The sequence below is a fragment of the Parus major genome, chromosome Z, assembly GCF_001522545.3.
Source record: "Parus major isolate Abel chromosome Z, Parus_major1.1, whole genome shotgun sequence".
Classification (NCBI taxonomy): Eukaryota; Metazoa; Chordata; class Aves; order Passeriformes; family Paridae; genus Parus; species Parus major.
In genome coordinates, this window is record NC_031799.1 from 32,842,823 (window position 1) to 32,866,617 (window position 23,795).

The window sequence follows — 23,795 nt, forward strand, 5'->3', positions numbered from 1 at the left end:
TGATGTTGAAGAAAAGAATGGGAAATAATTTCAGCAGCTCTAAAACCAGACAAATGTGAGTGTCATGCTGTGGACTATGCAGCAGTGACAGAAAATGACTCAGCACAGATTTATGGCAGAGATTGCATGCGCTGTCTGTGGCTACAGCCACGTACATACTGAATATGCACTATCACAGTTTGTAGAAGATAATCCTAAAAATACAGTTTTGTTTCAGTCTGTACCATGAAAACTCCCTACTTGCAATGTTCAGTATGATTACATTCTGCACTGCTAAGAAGAAAACTAAACTATTATGTGATATATACCCAGGAATTAAATTGCCAAAACATAAACGATGGTACTGTTTTAGATACCTTCTGGTATCTGCCTTGACCCCCACATGCTCTAACAGAAGTAAAGAATATTCTGCTCACTTTATGACACACCTACCATCATTGTGCAAAGTTCTCCATTTCTTTAGGGCAGCTGAAGTGCTCCTACCTACCCATCTTCATTCTAAAACTTATTCCCTGCTATGACTCTGTAGCTAATTAACTTTAACAAATCTGGCCAGGACATATGGGAAAGCTGCATCACCTGATATTATGAACTATGATGATAATCCATTAGAAAGAAGTTGCCATATTAAGTCAGAACAAAAGCAAATTTACACCAGTACCTTGCAATCAGACATGGGCATTCAGAAACTAAGTATTGGAATATGGCGTATTTTTTTCATATTCCACAAATTCATAGAATCATAGCAATATTTAGTCTGGAAAAGACACTTTAGATCATCAAGTCCAACCATGAACCTAACACCGCCATCTCCATCACTAAACCATGTGCCCAAGCACCTCACCTACACATATTCTCACCTACACATATTCTAAATACTTCCATGGATGGTGACACAAGCACTTTTATGTTTGGTAACTGGTCCAATGCTTGATAACCCTTTCCATGAAGCAATTTTTGTAATATCTGATTTAACCTTCTCTGACACATCTTGACATCATTTCCTCTTGTCCTGTCACCCGCCACCTGGGACAAGAAGCTGACCCCTACCTGGCTACACCCTCCTTTCAGGCAGTGGTAGGGAGCAATAAGGTCTCCCTTGAGCTTCCTTTTCTCCAGGCTAAAAAAACCCACTTCCCTCAGCTGCTTCCCACAGGACCTGTGCTCCAGACCCATCACCAGCTCCATTGTCCTTCTTCGATACTCTCCAGCAACTCAACGTCTTTTTTGTAGTGAGGGGCCCAAGAGTGAGCATGGGATTGGAGGTGTGGCCTTACCAGTGCCAGGGGTATAGGGGGACAATGACTGCCCTGGTCCTGCTGGCAACACTATTACTAATGTAAGCCAGAATGCCACTGAACCTCTTGGCCACACAGCTGGCTCGTGTTTTGTTGCTGTTGGCCAGAACGGAATCACAGCATCATAGAACAGATGATGTGTGATGGCTGGAAGGGACGTCTGGAGATCTAGACTAAATTAACCCCAGGTCCTTTCCCATCATGAAGTTTTTCATCCACTCTTCCCCAGCCTGTAGCATGGAGTTGTTGTGACGCAAGGGCAGGCCCCAGCACGTGGCTTTACTGAACCTCATACCAATGGCCTCAGCCCATGGATCCAGCCTGTCTGTCCCCTCTGCAGAGCCTTCCTACCTTCCAGAAGATCAACTCCAACCCAACTTGTGTCATCTGCAAAATGACAGGGTGTACTTGACCCCATCATCCAAATTATTGATAAAGATATTAAACAGGACTGGCCCCAGTGCAGAGCCCTGGAGAACACCACCAGTGACTGACAGCTGGATTTACCTCCATTCACCACCACTCTCTGGGCCCTGCCATCCACTCAGTTTGTTACCCAGTGAACCATTCACGCCCAGTCTACCCATCCACACCATGGAAAGCCAGTACCTCCAGAGGAATGATGTGGGAAATGGTGTCAAGTGCTTTACTAAGGTCCAGGTAGACAAAATCTACAGCCTTTCCCTCATTTGCTACACAAGTCAATTTGTCATAGGAGGAGATCAGGTTGGTCAAGCAGGACCTGTGTTTTAAAACCCAGGTTAGTGGGGCCCAACCCCCTTGATATCCTGCACATGCTGTGTGATGGCACTCAGAGTGATCTGCTTCATGACCATCCCTGGCATCGAGGTCAGACTGACAGGTTTGAAGCTCTCTGGATCCTCCTTCCCACCTTTCCTGTAGCTGGGCATCACATTTGCCAACTCCAGTCAACTGGGACCTCCCTAGTTAGCCAGGGCTGCTGGTAAAGGATGCTAAGTGGCTTGTGAGCACTTCCATCAGCACCCTCAGTACTCCCGAGTGGATCCCATCCAGCCTCAGAGATTCGTGTGTGTTAAGCAGTGTAGCAGGTCACTGACCATTTCCCCTTTGATTATGGGGGCTTCATTCTACTCCCCATCCTTTTCTTCCAGCCTGATTGACCCTGGTGACATGAATCTTGCTATTAAAGAATGAGGCAAAAAGGGCGTTCCATACCTCTGCTTTTCCCTTATTCCTTGTTGCAACGTTTCCCATTGTATTCAAGAAAGGATGGAGATTGTCCTTAAGCCTCCTTCTGTTGCTGATGTCTTTCTAGAACCTTTTATTTCTAGAAACACCTTTCATTGTCTTTAACTACAGAAGCCAAATTAAGTTTTGGCTTTGGCCCATCTAGTTTTCTATCTGCATAACCTCACAACATCCTTTAGTCTTCCTGAGCTGCCTGTCCCTTCTTCCAGAGGTCATAAACTCTCCTTTTTCTCCTGACTTCAGCTTAAACTCTGTTCAGCAAGGCCAGTCTTCTTCCCAGACAGCTCTTCTTTCAGTACATGTGGACAGCCTGCTCCTGCACCTTTAATGTTGTTTTCTCTAACAATGTTCAGCCTTCCTGCACTACCTTGTCCCCTTGGGACCACATCCCAAGGAACACTATCAACCAGTCCTGTAAACAGGCCAGACTCTGCCCCCTGGAAGTCCCTGCCAGTTCTGCTGAACACCCTCCTTACAGCTCTGAGAGTAGAAAGCTCTCTTTTCATGGTCTCTGTGCCCAAGATGGCCTCTGACCACTACATCTCTCACTAATCCTCTGTTCACAAGCAGTAGGTCCAGCTGTGCACCTTCCCTGGCTGGCTTCCTTACTCACTGTGTCAGGAACATCAAGGCATGTTTCACACAGTTCAGAAAACTCTTGGGCTGTTCCCTTCTGCTGTGTTATATTTCTAGCCAGTATCTGGTATGTTGGAGTGTCCCAGAAGAAAAAGGAACAGCAATTGTAAGACTTCCTCCAGCTGCTTATAGTATATTTTTGTCTTCCTCTTTGAACTGGTTGGATAGTCTGTACTAGACTCCCACCAGGATATCAATTTTATTGGTCTTACACATAAATACTCAACCCTTCCATCATCATCAAGCTCAAGAAAGTCAAACACTCCATAACATACGGCTACCACAGCACCTCTTGCCTATCCCTTCTGAAGAGTTCATAGCCATCTACTGCATCACTCCAGCTGTGTAAGTAATCCTACCATGTTTATATTACTGCAATTGCATCACACATTTTCCATCTGCTCAATGGCTTCCAGTTCCTCCTGTTTGTAGTGCGTACTGCATTCATTGGTGTAGATGCACTTTAGCTGGGCTATCAATCCTGTTATGTATTGGGTGGAGGAGCCTTAATTACTATGTGACTGTTCTCAGGTGCTTGCTTCTGTTGGTTCTAATGGATTGATTATGCTTAGCTCTTTGCAACTGTGTATGGATCTTGATTCACCATCTTCATTGAGATGGTGAAGGTGCCATGTGAATTAATACAGGGACATTTCCAATGTGTCTCGGTGTACCCAGCACATGATGGAGCAGACTGAAGGACCACACTAGCACACTCTTGCTCAAACATAAATATGCCACTCCTAGGCTTATCTCTAGCATGCCTCTTTCTTCTTTCAAATCTAGTTTTATCTCTTTCAATAAGCCCTGCTTATTTGAGCCTTTTGCCCCTTTGAGGCAGGTGCATCTTGTCTTTCATCAGCAGGCCCAATTCATTTAAGCCAATCCATGATAAAAACTCCTAAAATTCTACTTGTTATTGATCTTCTGCAAGTTATTGAAATTCTGCAATTTATTGATCTTCTGAGTCTTCCCGTTCCTTCCCTCATCATGTCCTGCAACTGGAAGAATACAGAATGACATCATTGTGCCCTTCATCCCTTAACCAGTCATTAAAGATTTAGATGTAGCTACATTACACCTTCACATATAATAGTCATTACTGTGTTTCTATGAAGTCCTTACTAATTCTGTCATAATTATTTTTACTCTTTATGCATAGGATCCTCATTTCTTCTTGCTGATGTTTGAGACTTTATTTTTGTTACAGAAACATTTGCAGTGCTGAATATCAAATGTATACTAATGCCTAGATGGGATAATTGTGGTACCCTGGCATATATTTTATTGTTGTTATTACTATTATTAATGATGATAAGGAAATGAATACTCTATTAGGAAAATGCCCACTCTGCATCTTAAGAAATGAGATTAGAAGTGTTATTCTGCTTGGTGTTCTCTTTCATACATCTGTAACAAACACTCTTTTAAACCAATCTACATACATTCAAAACTCTATTCTTGCTACTTAACTTTTAACTCATTACAAACAATTAAAAAGGGATGAAAACTATGGATGAAACTGTGAAACATATTTCACAGCTCTTCATGCAAAAACATCTATCAAATACTTATCTGTAATTCCAGGGAAGAAAAACATACTGGTTTGCTCAGGACCATTTTAGAAACATGAGTTTGGGTTAATAGGGACCTTAAAATCACCTAATTGCAACCCCCCTGCCATGGACAGAGACATCTTCCACTAGATGAGGTTGCTCTGAGCCCCACCCAGCCTGGCCTTGAACACTTCCACAGTTCCAGCTGGGGCACTCCCAACTTCTGTGAGCAACCTGTTCTAGTACCTCACCACCCTCATAGTAAACAATTTCTTCTTAATAGCTAATCTAAATCTATCCAATTTTTCCAGTAAATTTTTTTCCAAACAGGAAATTATGACGTGTTTCACATTATGTAAACAATACAAACATACAGTGACATTTCATCCACAATTATTTTGTTTAGAAACAACAGTTTATAGCAAACTCCATCTGCAAAAGCCACAAGGGAGTCGCTCCTTCTAGAAAACATCACAAAACCACTGTCTCCAGAGAAGCTTACAGTCATATTACATTAGAAAAAACAGTCACTTTTCTGGCACAGCATTAAACAGAATTTTACACCTTTTTTCCACACATTAGGAGAAAATGGAAAACAAGTACAAAGAGCCACCTCAAACTTACCAGAAATACTGAATCTGCTACTGTTCACCAACTACTCATATTGTATAACAGCAGTAACATGTGAACTATAAATACCACATTCTGAGGATTAATCTGTTAGTCCACCTAAGATGAAGAGATAAGCTATAAATTCTCATGCTTGTACATTTCTTGTGCATTCTGTCTTCTGATTAATCAATAAAGAATTAGCACAGGGCTCCAGAAGAAATTCCATTTGCTTAAGCTACACTATGGATATTGCACCACCTATAAAGAGGTAATTTCTTTCTTTGCTGCATAAGACTGCTCAGGTATTTTTTTTGTTTTGTTTTGGGGTGGGTTTTTATTTGTTTGTTTGCTTGTTTGTTCATTTGGAAATGAGCTCTGTACTACCCAAATTTTCACAATCAATAAGTCAAGAAAAACTGATGTGATTGTGATCTCAAGTGTTCTCTGTCCCAGAGGTATGTAATGATTTTCAACATTGAGGTTTATTTCTTTTTATTTAGAAGGCCACATCTCACATTAATCTATTTCACTAGAAAGCCAGAATAGAGGCAACTGGAGCCCTACTATGAACAGCCTCAATCTCTGCCTTCTGTTTCTTGTCTGTAAGCCATATCACCCATTTATCTTCTCCTACATGTCATAAAAAAAAATAAATAAGACAAATAGGGTGAGATAGTAAGCTAGTACAAGAGTATGCAATTTCTATGGGTTGACTAAGATAGAAAGCAACATCTTTCCTCACAAATTCTTGAGTAAAATTCAAGCAGGCAGTAATATTAAATGCATTAGCTTTCAGAATGCTAAGACTTATGTTTATGACTGGATACTCTTAGGACAGCTAATTTGTGCAAATCCTTGCTGCACAGTAAACTCACTGAAAAGAGCTACCTTTTGAGCAGACTCTACAGGAGGGAGTAAGCTCAGGTAGGTGTTTGGTCCAGATTCTCCGATTGATGCTTGAGTCCTCTTGGGCACTTGCAGAAATAAGTAAAATCACAGCTCCCAAAACTTTTATGCTAGTCTTTATGCTATATTATTGCCAGCACTCTTCAGGGAATTTGAGAAGAAATTCTCAGAATGTAACACACAAAACTGCAGTCAGCTCACCAGGAGAAATTACAACCATGGTATAATGGAGACGCTTCTACAAGAATAAGCCTTTGTCTTCATGCCATTTTTCACAGTCGTAATTTTCAAGTAAGTCAGACCGGTATACAGCAGCAAAAAATGTGGAGTAGGCAACAAAGTAACATTGTGAAAATGAAGATCAACCCCTTCTGATAGTAGCACCTTCTCTACAAATTACAATGAGCAAACAAGATGCAGACATTTACTTTAGACCAAGTGTGGCAACTGAAAAAGTATTTGGGTTTTGGAAAACAAATTTTTTATGGTGAATCAAACAAATACCAGGGATGCTGGAATATATCCCAGCCTAATGAAGGCTGCTCTAATCTTCTCTATCCTCTCTCCTTATGAAATAGCCCTGTTTAACATAGCTCAGATTAATACCCTGAGACAGAGAAAGCAATGGTACTCACATTCACACCAAGCTAATTTGATGTGAATGGAATGAGTATTCCAGGGCAGGGGAGATATGTCCCCATCAGTGCTCTGTTCTGAAATGGTGCTGCTGCTCTTCAGTGGGGAAGGCAAAACCTGCTTTGCCAGACTGTTGCCCAGGTAAACGGATTAAATCCAATGCAAGCAATGAAGCCTTTGCATCATCCTCCTGTGACATAAAAATTGCCTTATACTTCCATGGAAAAGTTATCTCAGTCATGGTTGGCATGTAAATACTTTCCAGGGGGGTTTCCACGGAAACAGGAAAAACTGTGCGCATGTGTCCGTGTGTATGTGTGTATGTGCGTGCATGTGTGCGTGTGTGTGTAGGTGGGAGGAAAAGGTGTTATCTTCAGATTGGAAACTATTTTTAGGTAAGCCACAGGTTAAAACGACTACCAAATGCTAGTTAAGAAGGTGGCGGGGGTGGAACTGGACTTCTCAGAAGGATCGAATTCTGAAGGGCACTTTATAAAACATTTAATGAGCTACTAAGTGTCCTTTTAGTCTTCTTTCATTTTCTTATTCATGCTTGGTACCACTCTGTGAAGCCTTATATAACAGAATCTTCTCCTCTGTGGCAACCTGCTAAAGGTTAAGAGACAGAATGCTCTAAGTAGAACAAAATCCCCAAGGAAGATGCAATATCCAGCAGAAAGGAAGGCAATTTCTGACTTCAAATAAAGCAGTAATGTCTTACAGATGGTATGGTGGGAGGAGGTATTGTTCCCTCCTGTGCTGGCTAAGGAATGGGAAGGAGACCACAGTTGTCTGTCCTTCTTAGCTGATGATCCCCGTTTTATCAGAGTAGGACATTGGCAGCTGCTTGTAAGTGGGGTGATAAGAGTGTCGCTGTCTGGCTCAAATGATTGGATTGCTGGGTACATTTTCTGGACACCCTTTTTAAATTTCTGCAAGCAGCATTAGGAGAGAGGTTTTCTTGTTGCTCAAGGGCTTGAGCTAGAAAGAGAAAAGCTGAATTTCCCTGGAGGACAGTGGAGTAAGAAGAACAGAGTTAAGCCCCTAGGAAAAAGGGAAAAGCAAGACAGTGGTGTTTGGAAGAGAGAAATGAAAAAATTAAAAACAAAACAAAAAAACCCTGAATAAAATAGGTGAAATCCACCTAGTCATGACACCTTGCAGAAATCATTAACTCGACAGTGTCCTTGCATCTGTCTTGTGTGGTGTTCCAGCTCTGTGTAAGCCTTTTCTTCTCTCTTGAAAAAGAAGGAAGGGAGGAAAGAAAAATAATTTGGAAAAAATATAAAGAGGTTCCTAAAAAGCTCCTAAAGAAACTAGGAGAGGTAAACTAAATTATGGCAATTTGGAGTATTATGCTTAAAAAAAAAAAATACAAATATATGAAAATTAAAATACAATACGAAAGCTATTTTTTCTCCTTTTCTTGTAGCCTTACCCTGAGACTGTCTTTTCACAAGGGCCTTTTCCTCAACACTGTTTGTTAGTTTTCAAATAATGGGCATTTATAAGTAAAATTGATTTATGTTCATATTCAGTTTTTACTAGGGGAACACAGGATATTTAATGTACTCATTTGCTCCAATATAGAGATTGATATTCCAAAATGCTTGTGTCTAGGGATTTAGACCCAGACACTATAATCTGTATCAGTGAAAAGTAATAAAAACCCCACAGATATGCTTGATTTGCAAGAGGGAAAAGCATGAAGAACATACTTCATGGAAGTTGACAATGCAGGGGAAAGAATTAGGTCCCTATGCAGGTCTTCTGTATCATCACAGCAAACAGGCTTCAGGATGACCTACTATATGACTATATCCACTTCACATCCTGCAGATTTCAGGGCAACATTTTTTTCCCCCAGAGGCATATTTGAAGCTTTGTCAATCCAGATTGACAGTGTCTCTAGTTTTCTCAGTTCTATATTATCATTACCAGAACATGGAGACACCAACAGTTTTTTTAAGGGATTTTTCAAAACAGCACTTACGGATCACAAACCTGTATCTTTAGACTCTGTAAGTTGAAAACCAGAGAGAAGCAATTTTATGCTATCTTTCCAAATTCTGACACTACAACAATCCCTTTTTAATTAGCGTAAGGAAAAATCATCAAAATTTAAAGCTACTTGTTTGAATTCTACTTAGAAACAGAAACAAATAGTGTCAATATAGAATGGAGACACTTGGTTACAAAAAGATCAAAACTCAAGGTCAAGTTTGGAAAAGCTAAAAAGCTTAGGAGGGCAATGACTGGTTTCCCTTCTTCAAATTTTAATTCATCAATGGAAAGGGTCACAGAAATGCTGTGAGTGGGCTTCTGCTGTTGCCTGCAAATTTTATTGTCTTCTATAAATTGAGAGTAATCTTATTAGTGTCCATGAAGTCAATATACAGAGCAGAAGGAAACTGAACCTCCAATGTTAACTTCAGAGTGATGCTGGAGTTTGGAAAGGTGTTTAAGGAAGCTATACACAAAAAGTCTGTCAATACATTGAGAAGAGGCTCTGGTACACAATAGAGCTGGCAAAGACCCTGACAGTAGGGTCCTAAGTATTATGGAAGCCTATTTACTTGTTCCATGGATGAGTAGACTACTTTCATTGCAACTTCTCAAAAATTCCAGTATGTATTTTTAAATTACAAAACAGGTTTCAGCATATCAATAACTCAAGCAGTCTAAGAAAGCTGCCAGGATACCACTGGAAGAAGATAAAATTGGAAAGGCCACTGGGGAGTAATCCAGCATGGACCATCTCAGAATGCTGTTAGGAGACTGCTAGTTTTTATTTTAACAGCAGATACCTGAAATCCTTTCATTCAGATTGATGGAGCTAAACCTGCAGACTCATTCCTCCACCAGTTACAAACCTCCTTGCTTTGCTCTATTGTGCCATTTAGATAAGGATAAATAATGTATCCTACATCTCATACATAAAAATCATTGTTCAGAATGTCCTAATACTTGCTGAAATTAACATAAAAATTCCAAAGCCTGCATCACTGCAAATTTAAACTGTCCAAAGGGAGATGAAAGGAATTTCACATTGCTGAGTAATGTACTCTTGCAATAATTCTCCCTTCTTCCCCTGCAGTGTCTTGAAACTGAAGCCTTTATCTCAAATGATAAAGCTCCTTGACCTTTCAGATTTCTGAACAAGCCTAGGAAATGTTTTATTATGATATAAATTGATAGCATGTGGACATTGCTGTGATATGTAATTGCTTAAGATTGCTTTATCTTCATTGTTTTCACTGAACAATCTCAGTGGGAAAAAATCATGTGAAGCAAGGTAACAGAAGGAAGGATGCAGAAGTTCGTGTACAGGTCCTCTTTCATAATGAATTTTGACTATTGCATGAGGCACATCCTGACAGGTTGTCTTAAGAGAACAGGTTTTGTGCAATGTGACAAGTAATTTCTATTAGCTATATTTAGGGCTGCAAACATCTTACCTGTAAAGTAAAAATACATTTCCCAAAAGAATAGATTCCAGACTCCCACCTTACCCTACAATGAAGGGCAGGAACAGAAAGCAAGATCTTTCATATATGGCAAACTGTACACTGAGTTCAGTTGTAAATGAAACTAAATATTATGTAGACAGTTCATACTGTCAGCTCCTTTCTAATAAGATATTCACTTTCAGTGAAAAGCACAATCAAGCATGCAATATATTCACTAACACAAGAATTTAAAAAAAGATAAAAAAAGGCATTAACCTCTTCAACATTATGGGCGATTCCATTCTGCACTGGTCCTGAATCACTCGGTGGTGTTACTGCAACTTCCACTTTTGCACCTTTCTCTGTGGATCATCCATGGATAAGAGCATAAAAGCAGGAAAACAACAGATCAGAATATTAAATTACAAATATACTAGTGAAATAGCTATCATATATGCAGTCTGAGCAAATTATAAAATATTAAAGTTGAACCAACATCTGTGTTAAAAGAGAGAGAAAAAATTGCCTGGTATACATTTTCAGTAAAAATCTTATAAGCAGTGAGTTGCATTCCAATAAATATTTAAGCTCATTGCAATATTCAGAGCTCTCTGATTATGCTAAATGCACTGAGTGTAATACTTCAGGTTAAAAGTGATGTACAGCATTCACCCCTGACATTACAGAATGCACTGTGCTGCATTTACAGGTGAGGGGATACATTCAGTGCTCTAAGTTTTCTAACACACTAACCCCTGCAATTAGTAAAGTTGCTTCCAAGCCATAATCCTGCTGTCTTCCATGCAAAAATGTGGGAAAGAGTAAACACATGGTGTAATAACATCTAATTATAGAGGATGATCTTTAAACCAGAATCCTGTAGTCCTTGTGCTGAACTTCCACATGGGTTTAAGGGATGAAGCTAGGCCTTTGGTTTCTGACGCCAAATTTTTTTAAATTTTTTCTTACTTTGACTATCTTGGAATTCTGTAAGCAGTAACCTCCATAAGTATGTAGTACATAAATGTGTCAATGGCCCTAACCCCCCTAGGACAACAGAAATGGGGAATAGCAATATGAAATGCCTTACTCAAGTTCAACATGCCTTATGGTATGCTCTTGTGCATAGAAGTAAATACAGCTGTCTAGTTACATTACTGCTATCCTGAGATTCTTCTAAATTAAAAATCTGAGATCACAGCCACAGCAGACTGCCAGACTATCTGTAATTATTTCAGTATATGTGTGTTATCTCTTAACCCTGCAGTCAGCATTATGGTTTATTAACAGACTGTCCCAACCAACTGCCTGATTTGGAAACAAATAATATGTAAACATAACACAAGGTCAGAAAAAGCGTCAAGTAATAATAAAATTATTCAGATCTTATTTGACACATTTGTATCTGGTTTTCTAATGCAGATAATATGATGAGGTAGGGAAAACAGATTTTTTCATGGTACAGATTTTCCTTTAGCATAGGAACTTTGGAAATAAAATATAAATTCTTGCCTTAATGGCAAACCCTAGTCAGTTAATTTTGCACAATTAGCACAGATGGGCCTCAAAGACTTCTAGCAAGTAGTATACAGACAAATCAAATCTTAAATATGAAGGTGATACTTTTTGTGACAAGAGTGTACCATATAAAGCACATATTCTACTGGAGAATTTCAGTAAATTAATTAAATTTTCTTGTATATACTGCAAGGAAGTTTTGTCTCTCTGTCACTTCAGTACATAACCAAAATCAGCTTTGCTTTTTCTTTTCAACGTTGTAGAAGACTTTCTATATGCCTTGATTGGCTTTCAATTATTGCATTTAACTTCTGTACCATTCATAATTCTCAGACTCTTTGGTACAGAGAATCAGAGTATTTTTATTAAAATAGCATATGTAATGTAGGAGAAAGTAATGATTAACAATTTTCAAACAAAATAAAACAATGAAAATACTATCAGGAGCATGTGATAAATCTGTAATGCTGCACTTACCATGATTAGCAGCTCCATTCTGCCTTTCACTGTCTTCCACCTGGCACTTCTTTTTGGCAATCTTATGCAGAATTGAGGCCCTTTCCTTGAACTTTCCTAAAAGAAAACATTGTCATTATTACAATGCAGCCATTTTGAGATGCAAAGTTTATTTGCCATACCTTAGGCTCCATAGATCACTGATGATAATCATTTCAATTCCTCCTCAAACAACAAATACCCTATTAAACTCTATCTCCTGTTCCCATATACAGGGCTGGTGATTTGTTGGTTTTTTTTGTGGAAATAAAACTGCATTTTTTTTTGAGAACTCAGCAACGAACAGAACAAGAAATTGAAAACAAAAGCTACGATTTTTCTTTGGAAGAAGTCAGTAAAAATCCACCTATAAATGTGCTGGTGTAAGATTTTAGCTGAAGCAGAAGATGAGTACACATAAATCAAGATATCATAAACAAACCAAAGAGTTTCAGTTCTCAATTAGTAATACCATAGAATAGAATTTCATATTAACACATATATTGACCATACTCGTTATAGTGAATGTGGTCAGCTTTGTCACTTTGGACTCATCTATGTGTCTGTGACTTCTACTCACTTCAGTGCTTGGTAAAATTATGAAAATTATTCTGGGACTTACTGAAAAACACCTGAAAGTCAACACAGTCACTTATCACAGCCAGCATGGCTTCATGAGGGGAAAGTCCTGCTTATCAAACCTGATTTCCTTTAATGACAAGATAACACACCCAGCTCATCAATGGAAACCAACTGATGTGATCTTTTTGGATTTCAGTAAATCTTCCAAGACTGTCTCTCATAGAATCCTTCTGGACAAAATGTGCAGCCCACAGCTGCACAAACACATCATGTGATGGGTGAGCAAGTGGCTCATGGGTCAGGCACAAGGGGTCACATCAGACTGGGGACCTGTCACTGGTGGGTTCCACAGGGCTCCATCCTCAGCCCTGTGCTCTTCAACGTCTTCATAAATTGCTTATATGTAGGACTGGAAGGGATATTGAACAAGTTCACAGATGATATAAAACTCAGAGGAGCTGTTGACACCCTTGAGGGCAGGGAGGCCCTGCAGAGAGACCTCAACAAAGGTTTGGAAATCACCAATCATTTCAACAAGAGAAAGTGCTGGTTTCTTCATCTGGGATGGGGCAACCCTGGATGTATGGACAGACTGGGAAATGAGATGCTGGAAAGCAGTGCATGAAAAGGGACCTGGGGGTCCTGGTCAGTGGAAAGCTGAACATGAGCCAGCAGTGCCCTGAGCAGCCAGGAGGGCCAACCCTGTCCTGGAGGAGCATCAGGCACAGCATCACCAGCGGGGCAAGGGAGGGGATTGTCCTGCTCTGCTCTGGGCTGGGGCAGCCCCACCTCCAGTGCTGGGGGCAGTTCTGGGTTGTGCCACATCAGAAGTACATCCAACTAGATGAGTTAGAGAGTATCCAAATGAGGAAGAGGAGGATGGTGAAGGATCTGGAGGGCAAACTGTTTGAGAAGTGGCTGAGATCACTTGGTTTGTTCATTTTGGTGAAGAGGAGACTGAGGGGAGACCTCATTGCAGTCTTCCAACACCCTAATGAGGGGAAAGGAAGGGGCAGGAACCAGTCTCTTCTCTGTGCTGACCAGTGACAGGATCTGAGGGAATGACCTGAAGCTGAGTCAGGGGTGGTTTATGTTGGGTGTTAGAGAAAGATTCTTCACCCAGAGGGTGGTTGGAAACCAGAACAGCTCCCAGGGCAGTGGTTACAGCACCAGCCTGACAGAGCTGAAGAAGCGTTCAGACTGCTCTCAGGCGCATGGTGTGACTCTTGGGGATAGTGTAGGGCCAGGAGTTGGACTTGATGATCCTTGTGGGTGCCTTCCAACTTAGCATATTCTGTGATTCTGTAATTCTAAAGGGGAAGAAGAAATCTTCAGAATACATGATATCAATATCAAGTTCGTAAAGGTAAATTTTTTTCTTAACCTACTAGGTGGATTTTTTTTTTGTCTCCCATGAAGTTAACCATGCAGCTCAAGCTCTACACTCTCTGGGGCAACACACTCTCCAGAGGTCCCAAGTTTTGTCACTCTTTATTGACCACTGTGTCCAAATGATACATTAAAACACAGCAATGTCAAAGATGTCAAATACCAAGTGAAATAAAACCTTTTTCTGCCTTGATAGATCTTTCTATATAAGGACTCTTTGGACATCTTATGACAACCTATGATGTGTAGAAAGTTGATGTATATGCCTTTAACTGATTTATCCTGATTGCAATTGCACTTGTAGTATTATAAAATATTTTTTAGAAGTCTAACTGGTGGCTATTTTACAGCACATTTTTCTAATTCAAAATACTATTACAATACAGGCCTGTAGCTCTTTTAATTATTCAACTATTTTCCATTGAAAACTGTTGGGTCCCTGCAGCAAAACCAGCACAGACTTAAGACCAGAATATATTTCAATGGAATTATATAAAAGATTATCAGTGGAAAGTAAAAGTAAGAAGTCATGAATTAATTCAGTTATTTGGATAACAGTCACTTGTTGCCAAGCTAAAAACCTGGAGAAATTCCAAGCACACAAGGATAAATCATTAGTTGGGAAAGAAATTCTCTCTTCCCTCCTTAAAACAGAAGCTTCAAACCCCTATACCCACACTTTGGTATGTGAAGAAACATATGAGCAGTTCACAGGGACTACCAGCTATCATTTGCTGTGAAATGGAGCTAAAGTTTCTTGACAGCAAACCACTTGGAAAGTAATAAAAATACCACAAATATTTATTAAGATTTTATTTATAAATATTTATTACTGTCCTTTCTGAAGTCCCTATCTTTTCACAAACACATCTTGCTCAAAAAAAACCCAAAAAAACCAATTCACAATATTTTGCAAATATTATCTTCTTGGCACCTAGAGTAAAATTCCTGCAGAATAGTATTTAAGCATAGAACACAATCATAAATAATATGATTATTTATCTCATTATTTCACTGCACAGGGTAGAGCCAGAAATTCTAGTTAGAAGGGAAGAAGTAACAAAGAGTTAAAGAAAGAGTGAAAGAAAGAGAATTTTTTTGGATAGCAGATAAAAGAGAAGAAAACAGGAAAAAATACAAATCATATTCCCAAATATTTTAAGCCAAAATGCTGAGTTGTAGTGGTTCCTAATTTCTTTAGAAAGAGAAGGGGCACTTAAAAATTAAAAGAATGAGTTAGCTTATCCAGAAGAATGAGTAGATATTAAAAGATCTAATATAATTTCAGCTTGCTAAAGGATTGTGCTAGCTTTAAGACTCCAACTAAGCTTTATATGCTTGAATATTCAGTTTGTGATGCCACATATATACAAATGCATTTTATGCAATCAATGAACATGATGCAGCTGAGACATTTTCTGAAAAATATCTGTGGACCCACCCATGTCTCCACCTATTCCAAGATGGTGTAGGACCTTCCAATTAAGGGTTCAGTTTTTAGAGGTTAATTAAAATGATGAAGATCCTAAGGATATTCTAGTATTTCATTTGAGATTGTGTGAAACTCTGTAGGTTTTTTTAACAGAGAAATATGGCTATTACTGAACTGAAAAGAAAATGTCTTCACAGAGAGTCACACCAGTTTAGGTTAGTTTAATTGAATGTGTCCTCCATTTTTTCACATTTACAGAAACCTCCCAGCATCTTTAGAAAGAATTTCTGACACTGACCTTTAACAATTTTAAGTTACGCCATTTCATTCAGGACACTCTTCAACAGTTTAAGTCACTGTCACAGAAGTCAAAATCAGCATTTGAAATGGAATATGTGTTTTGCTTTATTTTTATTTCTCAGTAGATGCATGATTAGTTTACACTGTTTAACATCATTACCTTCCATTAGGTTCATTCAATGTAGGTAACAAAAGTGCAAGGAAATTATTAAAAAGCATTATTAACTATCAAAAACATGAAACTGACAAAGCAAAGCACCCACCTACATGAAGATAGCGAAATGTAAAAAAACCAGCAGAGCAACGCCCCCTCCGTCCCTCCCTCCCTCCTTTTTCTAAGACTTTCCTCCTTTAAACCAAATCAAAACTTGCTCACTGAAGGGGAAGCACAGAGCCTCCAAGAAAAAGGACCAGCTGAGGATATATTCATGTTATTCCAATTTTCAGAAAGCCACTAAGGTCAATCTTAGGCACAGATCTTCTGTAATGTCCTTTTTCTTATCTTTAGATGGGGTCATTAAATAAAGCATAGGAATCTAATGTCACTGTTCTTTTTTCTAGCAGGTAGGTGCCTATGTTTCCTCTGGAACAGTCCTATGGTTTGTCTTTGTAACAGAGATTTTCACAACAGTTGGTATAATGAGAGCTTTGGTGAATGACAGTGCATGCTTCCATGGACTTAAAATAGGACAGATCGCTACAGAAAATTCTTAGTTAATCCAGGTTCACTAAACCCCACCAGAACTGGCAGCTCATTTTAGTTTGCAAAGAATGTGGTAGATGGAAGAGCTGATCAAGGCCAGATGATTACCAAAGAAGGTAGCTTAAAACTACATTGTTTTTATTTGAACAGATACAAACAAATCAGTATTGTATAATGTAGATATGCGTTGATCTGCATGAGTAACTCCAGCTGGCATCAGCTGGCAGAGATTCTCCTCCTGATAAAGGATATATTAAAAAGCCAATCCTTTATCTACAAACTAAATTGCAGTCTAGAGACTCCCTGGGTCAGAAAAATATCTGATTTGATGTGAAAACAGTTCTTCAGAAATTCACTCATTTAAAAAATTCAAGACTCTATCCCTTGCCTTGTTTTCAGTCTGTGATCAAAGGAAAATTACTGCATCTATATAGCTATAGCTGAGCTTTCGTGAGTCTGAACATGTCAAATCTGTGGCTGTTGAGCACTCCGAACTGTACTTACTAATTCTGTTACGACCTGCTGTGGAACATAACTAGTGAGTCATTACCAATCAATTCCAGAAATCCACCTTACATGCTTTCTCCTTGGCAGAAGTATCAAATGAAAACACATTCTATTTTGTCACGTTGTAGGCTATTGGTAGAGCACAAGATTACAGTGAGCCTCTCTTCTCATCTTGTAGGGCACATTTACTCTCCCAGTTTGATCTGATTAATCTAAAATTAATTTAAAGTCACTTTCCAGACCAAAGAGAAACAATCAAAACAACAGAAATCAGTTTCTAATGTATGGAACACTATGGCTCTCTGGCCGTTAGGCTGAATTTGATAATGTATTATAGCTTAACCATTAATTATTGTCCCTGATTTTTCTGATGCAGCAGGAAGAATAAATGCACCTGAGTTTCTTCACTGGAGGACTGAAAGAATATTCCCTATCTCGACTCCAGGCTTGAGGGCTGTACATAAGGGTATATTTTGTCAGAAAAAAAAATCAATGGATTTGTAACTGGATTTATGTGTTTCTGTGACTAAGTTGCTGTGCAAAAGGTACAAAAACCTCAGTAAAAAAAAAAAACAAGAGGAAGAAGAAAATGGGTAATGCAAGTAAGTGTGATGCAGAGTGATAGCAATTAAACTTCTGAAAATCCAAACAGAAAGCTGAAAATATAGTTCACTTTGATCAAAATACAACTTCTGAGATAAACTAATCATTACTTGCTTTGTGAAAGACAAGTGAAAATGATGATGGTTGTTTTTAAGAAGGTAAACTGCATCACAGACTCTTGTCAGTGTTAGTGTTTCTAAAGACAAAGAGCTTCCTTTTTATTTCTGCTACTGGATTTTTCCTGTTGCTACAGTATGGTCCTGAATTATTTATTATTGAGAAATGCATTCTGAGATGACATTGAATATGAAATGCATTATTTCTGCAAAGACACAGTAATAATACACATATATGTATGTATTATACTGCAACAGGTGTTTCCCTACAAATAACTACATTTAGATGTCAATGGAGTATTTATGAATTTCAGAAGGCTACTTTGGAAATAGTAGATTAAATATTTCACCATAAAAAATAAAAACCTTAACATACCCACAATTAAGGCTACAATGAGGAGTTACCTTTTCATTTTGATTGTAATGAAGACTGAGATAAGACATACTGCAAAAGCTTTACCTCTGGAAGTCATATCTGAGTGGCCCAGGTTCATGGCTCCTTACAAGTGCTTGAGAGGTGTACTTAAACAACACAGACACCACTGTTTGCCTGTCAATATCTACCTTAAGACATCTTTTGTTATATTGGTGCCACCTCTGTGGACCAGATGCTTAATCTGGGCAATGGAGCACAGTGAGGCAAGAGCATTCTACCACTGGAGCTCAGGCCCCCCACAGATGAAAACAGCATCTTCCAACACCTGCTGCAAAGGTGCATGGAACCATCTGGCACAGCCAGCCCCAGAACCGGATGGTGGTGTTGGTGTACCAACAGCAGATGCAAAAAGAGGGAAACAGACTTTCCATCCTCCCTGAGAAACGACCATGAGGAAGTCATGTAATGAAGATTCTCTTAAAATCTTCAAGACTACTCAACACTAGAAAGCAGCAGTGTTTTTAAAAAGAGAGAATTATGGTATTTGTCTCAAATTCCCAAGATTAAAAACAAATAGGAGTAGGTGGCTAACTTTTCTACCTCAAGATTTTCCCCATTCCCAAACATGCTAATAATTTCTAAACTTAATATAATGAAAATATCTGTCTGACATTATAATCAGAGAGCTGGGCAAGAGGCCTAGATCCTACAGACAATCAGGTCTCAGTTCAGGGATAATTCCGAATTGTAGAAATGCTGACCGCACTAGGATGAAAAGTATGTGTTGGGAATTTAGTAGAGAGTTAACTGCTTTACTGAATTAGTATGACAGAACTGCAATGCCTTTGAGTCAGCAGAAAAATTTCCTGAGATTTCACTGAGCCCTGATTCAGGCCCTAATTGCTTCCTTCTTGTATTGCTAGAATGAGGATTTCAAACTGCAAATTTTTTGCACTGCAATCAAGCATACAATTAATAACCCAGGATTAAACACGCCTACTTTTTAAAGGTTATTCATTACTTTTCAATAAGACAGTAAACTGAAGTCACTTAGCAATTGTTCTGAGTGATTTGAAAAATCCATAAATTAATTCCTCTTCTTGAATGCATTGTAAAACATGGCATCAAATAAGCACCTGCAATCTATGTTATACTGTGTCATATAATTTCCAAGTATGGGTTTGCACATGTTCTTTGCTAAAGGCAGCCCATAGTATTTCCTTACCTGGAATAGAAGAACTGAAATGTTGAAAAGAAAAGCTTGAAAAAAGAGCTGTAACTGATTGAGCCATCAATAAAGACATGCAAAAAGGAGTTATTCAAAAATGGAGAAAATGAAAACAGGACCAAGAAAAACAAAGGAAAATGTAAACACATAAAAGGCGCTCAGGGGGCTTCAAAAAAAGCTCATACAAACAATTCTAAAATATTTCTTACCTTCTTCAGTCATTGTGTCATAATATTTTAGGTTTCCATATGATCCAAGCTCTATAACATCACAGTAAAAGACACAGAGATAAGGAACCAGCAGACATTCAAGAAATGTACATGTTTTTGCATGTGCTTAATAAACTGGAACAGTGATTATGCAAAACATTTTCTAGGACAATGAAACACAGATTACAGAAATGGCACTGCTTTCCCCCTCCAAAATTTCACAAGTCATTGACTTTAGCTAAAGTGTTAAACTTGCTAAAGGGAGATGTAGGAGAAGCACTGAAATCTAAAATTTAGCCTTTTCAGGTTTCTTGACAATTTGGTGCCTTTACATTTGGGAAAAGATAATAAACCTTGAGAGTACCTAAACAGTGGTAATTTTGCAAGCTAAGCTCTTTTATCATTCCCCAGGTCAGATATTCAAATACTTCTGTATCCAAATTAAACAAGAAAGTCTCAAACCACATAATTTTAGGAACAACATAATGCTTTCTCCTGAACACTGTTTTGATACCAGTGCTGATTTTGACTGGCTTTAGAGGGGCAACTTAATTTAACCACTTTCTTGTCACTTGTGAAATCAAAAAAAAGTTACTTGCTTCATCAGATATGAGACCTAAATTAATTAAATCATTAAATCTATCTGAATATATTGCATTACTATATTCTATCAGGGCAGAAAAAAAGAATGGAATGCAGAGGTCTCCAGGTCTGTAGGGCTACTACTATTTATTTCTGTGTGATACAATCTTGCATGAAATTACCTTTTTACTTCTTTTTTACTTTTTACTTTTTGGCTTTACACTCCTTTTCTTGAAGTGCTTTTTTTTTTCATTTGGCATATATGTTATTATATGTATCAACACAATGATTAATATGAACCTATGAAATGGGACAATGGGAAATTAAGCTCAACAAGAAATTTGTAAAGGATCCGGCTGAAGAATTTGTGGATGACCACTCATCATTTTTATGGAAAGTTTAGCAAAAGAGCTTCTGAGCATCCAACTGTGAGAGAATGTAACCATTAAAAAATGGATACTTAACAATTTGAGGATGTTTTTTTCTTTGCAAATATTTTCTTTTCATATTTATGAAATGTCTCAAGCAATTAAATGCAAATGTGATATCCAATTATTTTGGTTTTTGATGATGCATAATGATTTTTCAAAAATTTTTCACAAAGGTGAATTTCAGTAGAGGCCTGGCTATTAGTTTTTAACTGTAAAGTACTGTGATGATATAAACTCTGACACTTTAAGACGTACATCTAAAAATAAAAAAAAAAGGGATCTCACATCATTTGCACATAGAGAGAGAGAGAGAATGCCCTATGCCAGGCAACTAAAACACACAGGATATTATAACTGTTGTATATCTAGTAAGTATGATTGGATTGTAATGATTTTTCATGGGTATATTGTAAAGAAACTTGCAAGTACTCATATATTCTTGCTAGTGCAATGCAGTGTCTTACTTGTCCATAAGTAAGCCAAACAGAATAGGACATTAGGTCTCTCTTAAAGCAAAGAAAAATGTAATTTAAAGTCAGAATTGAATATATTGTCTTACAGCAATAAAGAATGCATACAGTCTTTTCTAAAAATGTTCTTAGACTTGCAACAAAATTTTTGTAGCTGCTAATACATGTTAGAAGCTACTGTCCTACCATCCTAATTTTAGTCCTAAAGATTAATTTCCTTACCTGGAAAGACCTCCCTATAATGCCAATACATATTTCCCATCATATAGACTTCCCCTATACAGCATTTGGAACTACTTGCCCTATTTAATTAGGGCTCAGTATTCGCTGATTCTATGGTTATATATGGTTATTCTATGGTTACTTTTGCTTATACTTATTCTCACTGATCTTTGCCTTCATGTGTCTGTGGCCTGCTTTGCTAGAACCTGGGCTGAGGCATTCACTGGAGATTGAGGACAGAACTGGAACACATATGCCAGAAAGAGTCTGACAAAAGGAGTGTAAGAGTAAATAAAGAAATGAAGGCACATGGAGAACAAAACTTCGTCAGAGGAGGACTGCATGAATGAAGTTGAGAAGAACATTGCACCATGCAAGCTACAAGGTTGAGAATTAACAGAATAGCATGAGATTTCTGACTCAGTAGATGAAGCAGAAGAGATTTCAGAGGAAACCAACAACAACTGTGAATTCTAAATTTCAAACAAAAATAACAGGGTGGCAGCAAGGCAGGACATTCACACACTGGCAATCCCATTTAAATCTGTTTGCTTCCCATCTGAAGCGAGGGATAAAAGACAAACAGGGAGGAAAAAAAAGGGTTGATCTGACCTTACAGAGACCAAAAAAGAAGAGAAACAAGGTGATGCATGACAGTGCATGATGCTGATGATAATCATGTTCTGGGCACTTCAGCAATTCAACAGAGCAAGGATTAAACTAGGTTAATTCCTGCAGTTAGTAAATTTCCAGGAAAACTCTAATCTTGCTGGTGAGATTATGTTCTTCAAATCTTATAGTCCTGTACTCAGAGTAGAACACTTTATACAATCAACAGCTCACTGACTGCAGTGCACTACAGTGATCCCAGAAAACAGCTGCATATACTCACATGAATTATATTTAAGGGTTTTAAGATTACTTAGGTCATGCTTTCTTGGCACCATGACAGATCTGCCTCTATACAGTCTGTCTCCAATATATGGTACTTCTGCTGTAAAATTTGGACTAAATCTGCTCTTTGTTTTTGAGTTCTCCTGTTATACCATACCATGATACATTCTGTTTAATACGACTTTAAGTAAACAGAAAACTAAGTACTTTTCAGGAAAAAAAAAAAAAGTAATTTTGTAAAAATTTCATAGCTTTAGAAGTAAACTTGTTTGAAATGGAATTGAAAAGGGTACTTCAAAAATTATCCCCAAATTCAATACAACTAAAATTTGACAATTCCATTTTTGTGAACATGCTATGCAATTCCCATGGTGAGGTCATAGTAGATAGACTGGATGACAGCCAGTACCTACATCCCTGCTGGTCACATGAAACAAAGAGGATGCAGAGATGCAGCTTAACAGCTGATCCCCAACAGAGTCACTGACTTAATTTGTTCCCTTCTGCATATTTTTACACTAGAAAAGAACAGAAGGTTCCTGATAACCCTGTCTGACATTCCTGAAGAATTACAGCAACTTTGTCTAACTACCTACTTACTGTTCTCTACTGTGTTTGTAGGTGTCACACCTCATCAAAGCAAACAAAAAAATATTGTTGGTTAATGGGGCTATGTTCTTTGTGATTTCAAATTACATTCAAGACATCCAGCATGGCTTGACTAACAGAAAAGTCCTGCCTGACCAACCTAGTGACCTATTACGAGTGACTACATCAATGGACAAAGAATAATGTTAGTTTTCTGGACTTCTGTATGATCTCCTCATGCTCCCTCTCACTGAATTGGAGAGAGATGAATCTGTTTAGTGAAAATAAATTGACTGGAGGGTTGCATCCAGGGGGTAGTGGTGAACTGCTCTCAGTCCTGATGGATGCTGGCAACAAGTGGTGTCCCTCTGAGATCAGTCTTATTTAATTTCTTCATCAGCTACATTGACAGGGGAGATCAAGTGCATCCCCAGAAAGTCTGAAGACAACATCAAGCTAGGTGATGCAGTTGCCACATCCAAAGGGCAGGATGTCTTTCAGAGGGACCTGGACAAGTGGGACTGGGAATTTCTTGAGGTTTAACAAGACCAAGTGCATGGCACCTGGGTTGGGGCAATCCCAGGTTCCAGAAAAGGCTATGGGATGGACAGATGAGGAGTAGCCCTGGGGAGAAGGACTTGGGGGTGCTGGTGGATGGGAGGCTTGTCATGACCCAGCCATGGGCACTCACAGCCCAGAAAGCCAAACGTGTCCTGGGCTGCATCCAGAGCAGTGTGGGCAGCAGGGCCAGGGAGGGGATTCTGCCCCTCTGCTCTGCTCTGCTGAGACCCCACCTGCAGGGCTGCATCAGCTCTGGGGTGCCAGCA

General features: G+C 38.7%; 1 protein-coding gene across 5 annotated transcripts in view; it reads right to left on the minus strand.

Annotated features, from left to right (window-relative positions):
* SLC24A2 (solute carrier family 24 member 2) overlaps window positions 1–23,795 on the minus strand; it is a 112,490-nt gene that overhangs the window by 19,626 nt on the left and 69,069 nt on the right. For 4 of the 5 annotated variants that reach the window (XM_015615373.2, XM_015615369.2, XM_015615368.2 and 1 more), the window contains 3 exons: window positions 19,782–19,832; window positions 12,319–12,414; window positions 10,600–10,685 (listed from right to left, as the gene is read on the minus strand). In XM_015615373.2, the coding sequence (XP_015470859.1) occupies window positions 10,600–10,685; window positions 12,319–12,414; window positions 19,782–19,832 (233 nt within the window). The remainder of the gene's footprint in view (window positions 1–10,599; window positions 10,686–12,318; window positions 12,415–19,781; window positions 19,833–23,795) is intronic. The other variant, XM_015615374.1, reaches the window with a different exon arrangement.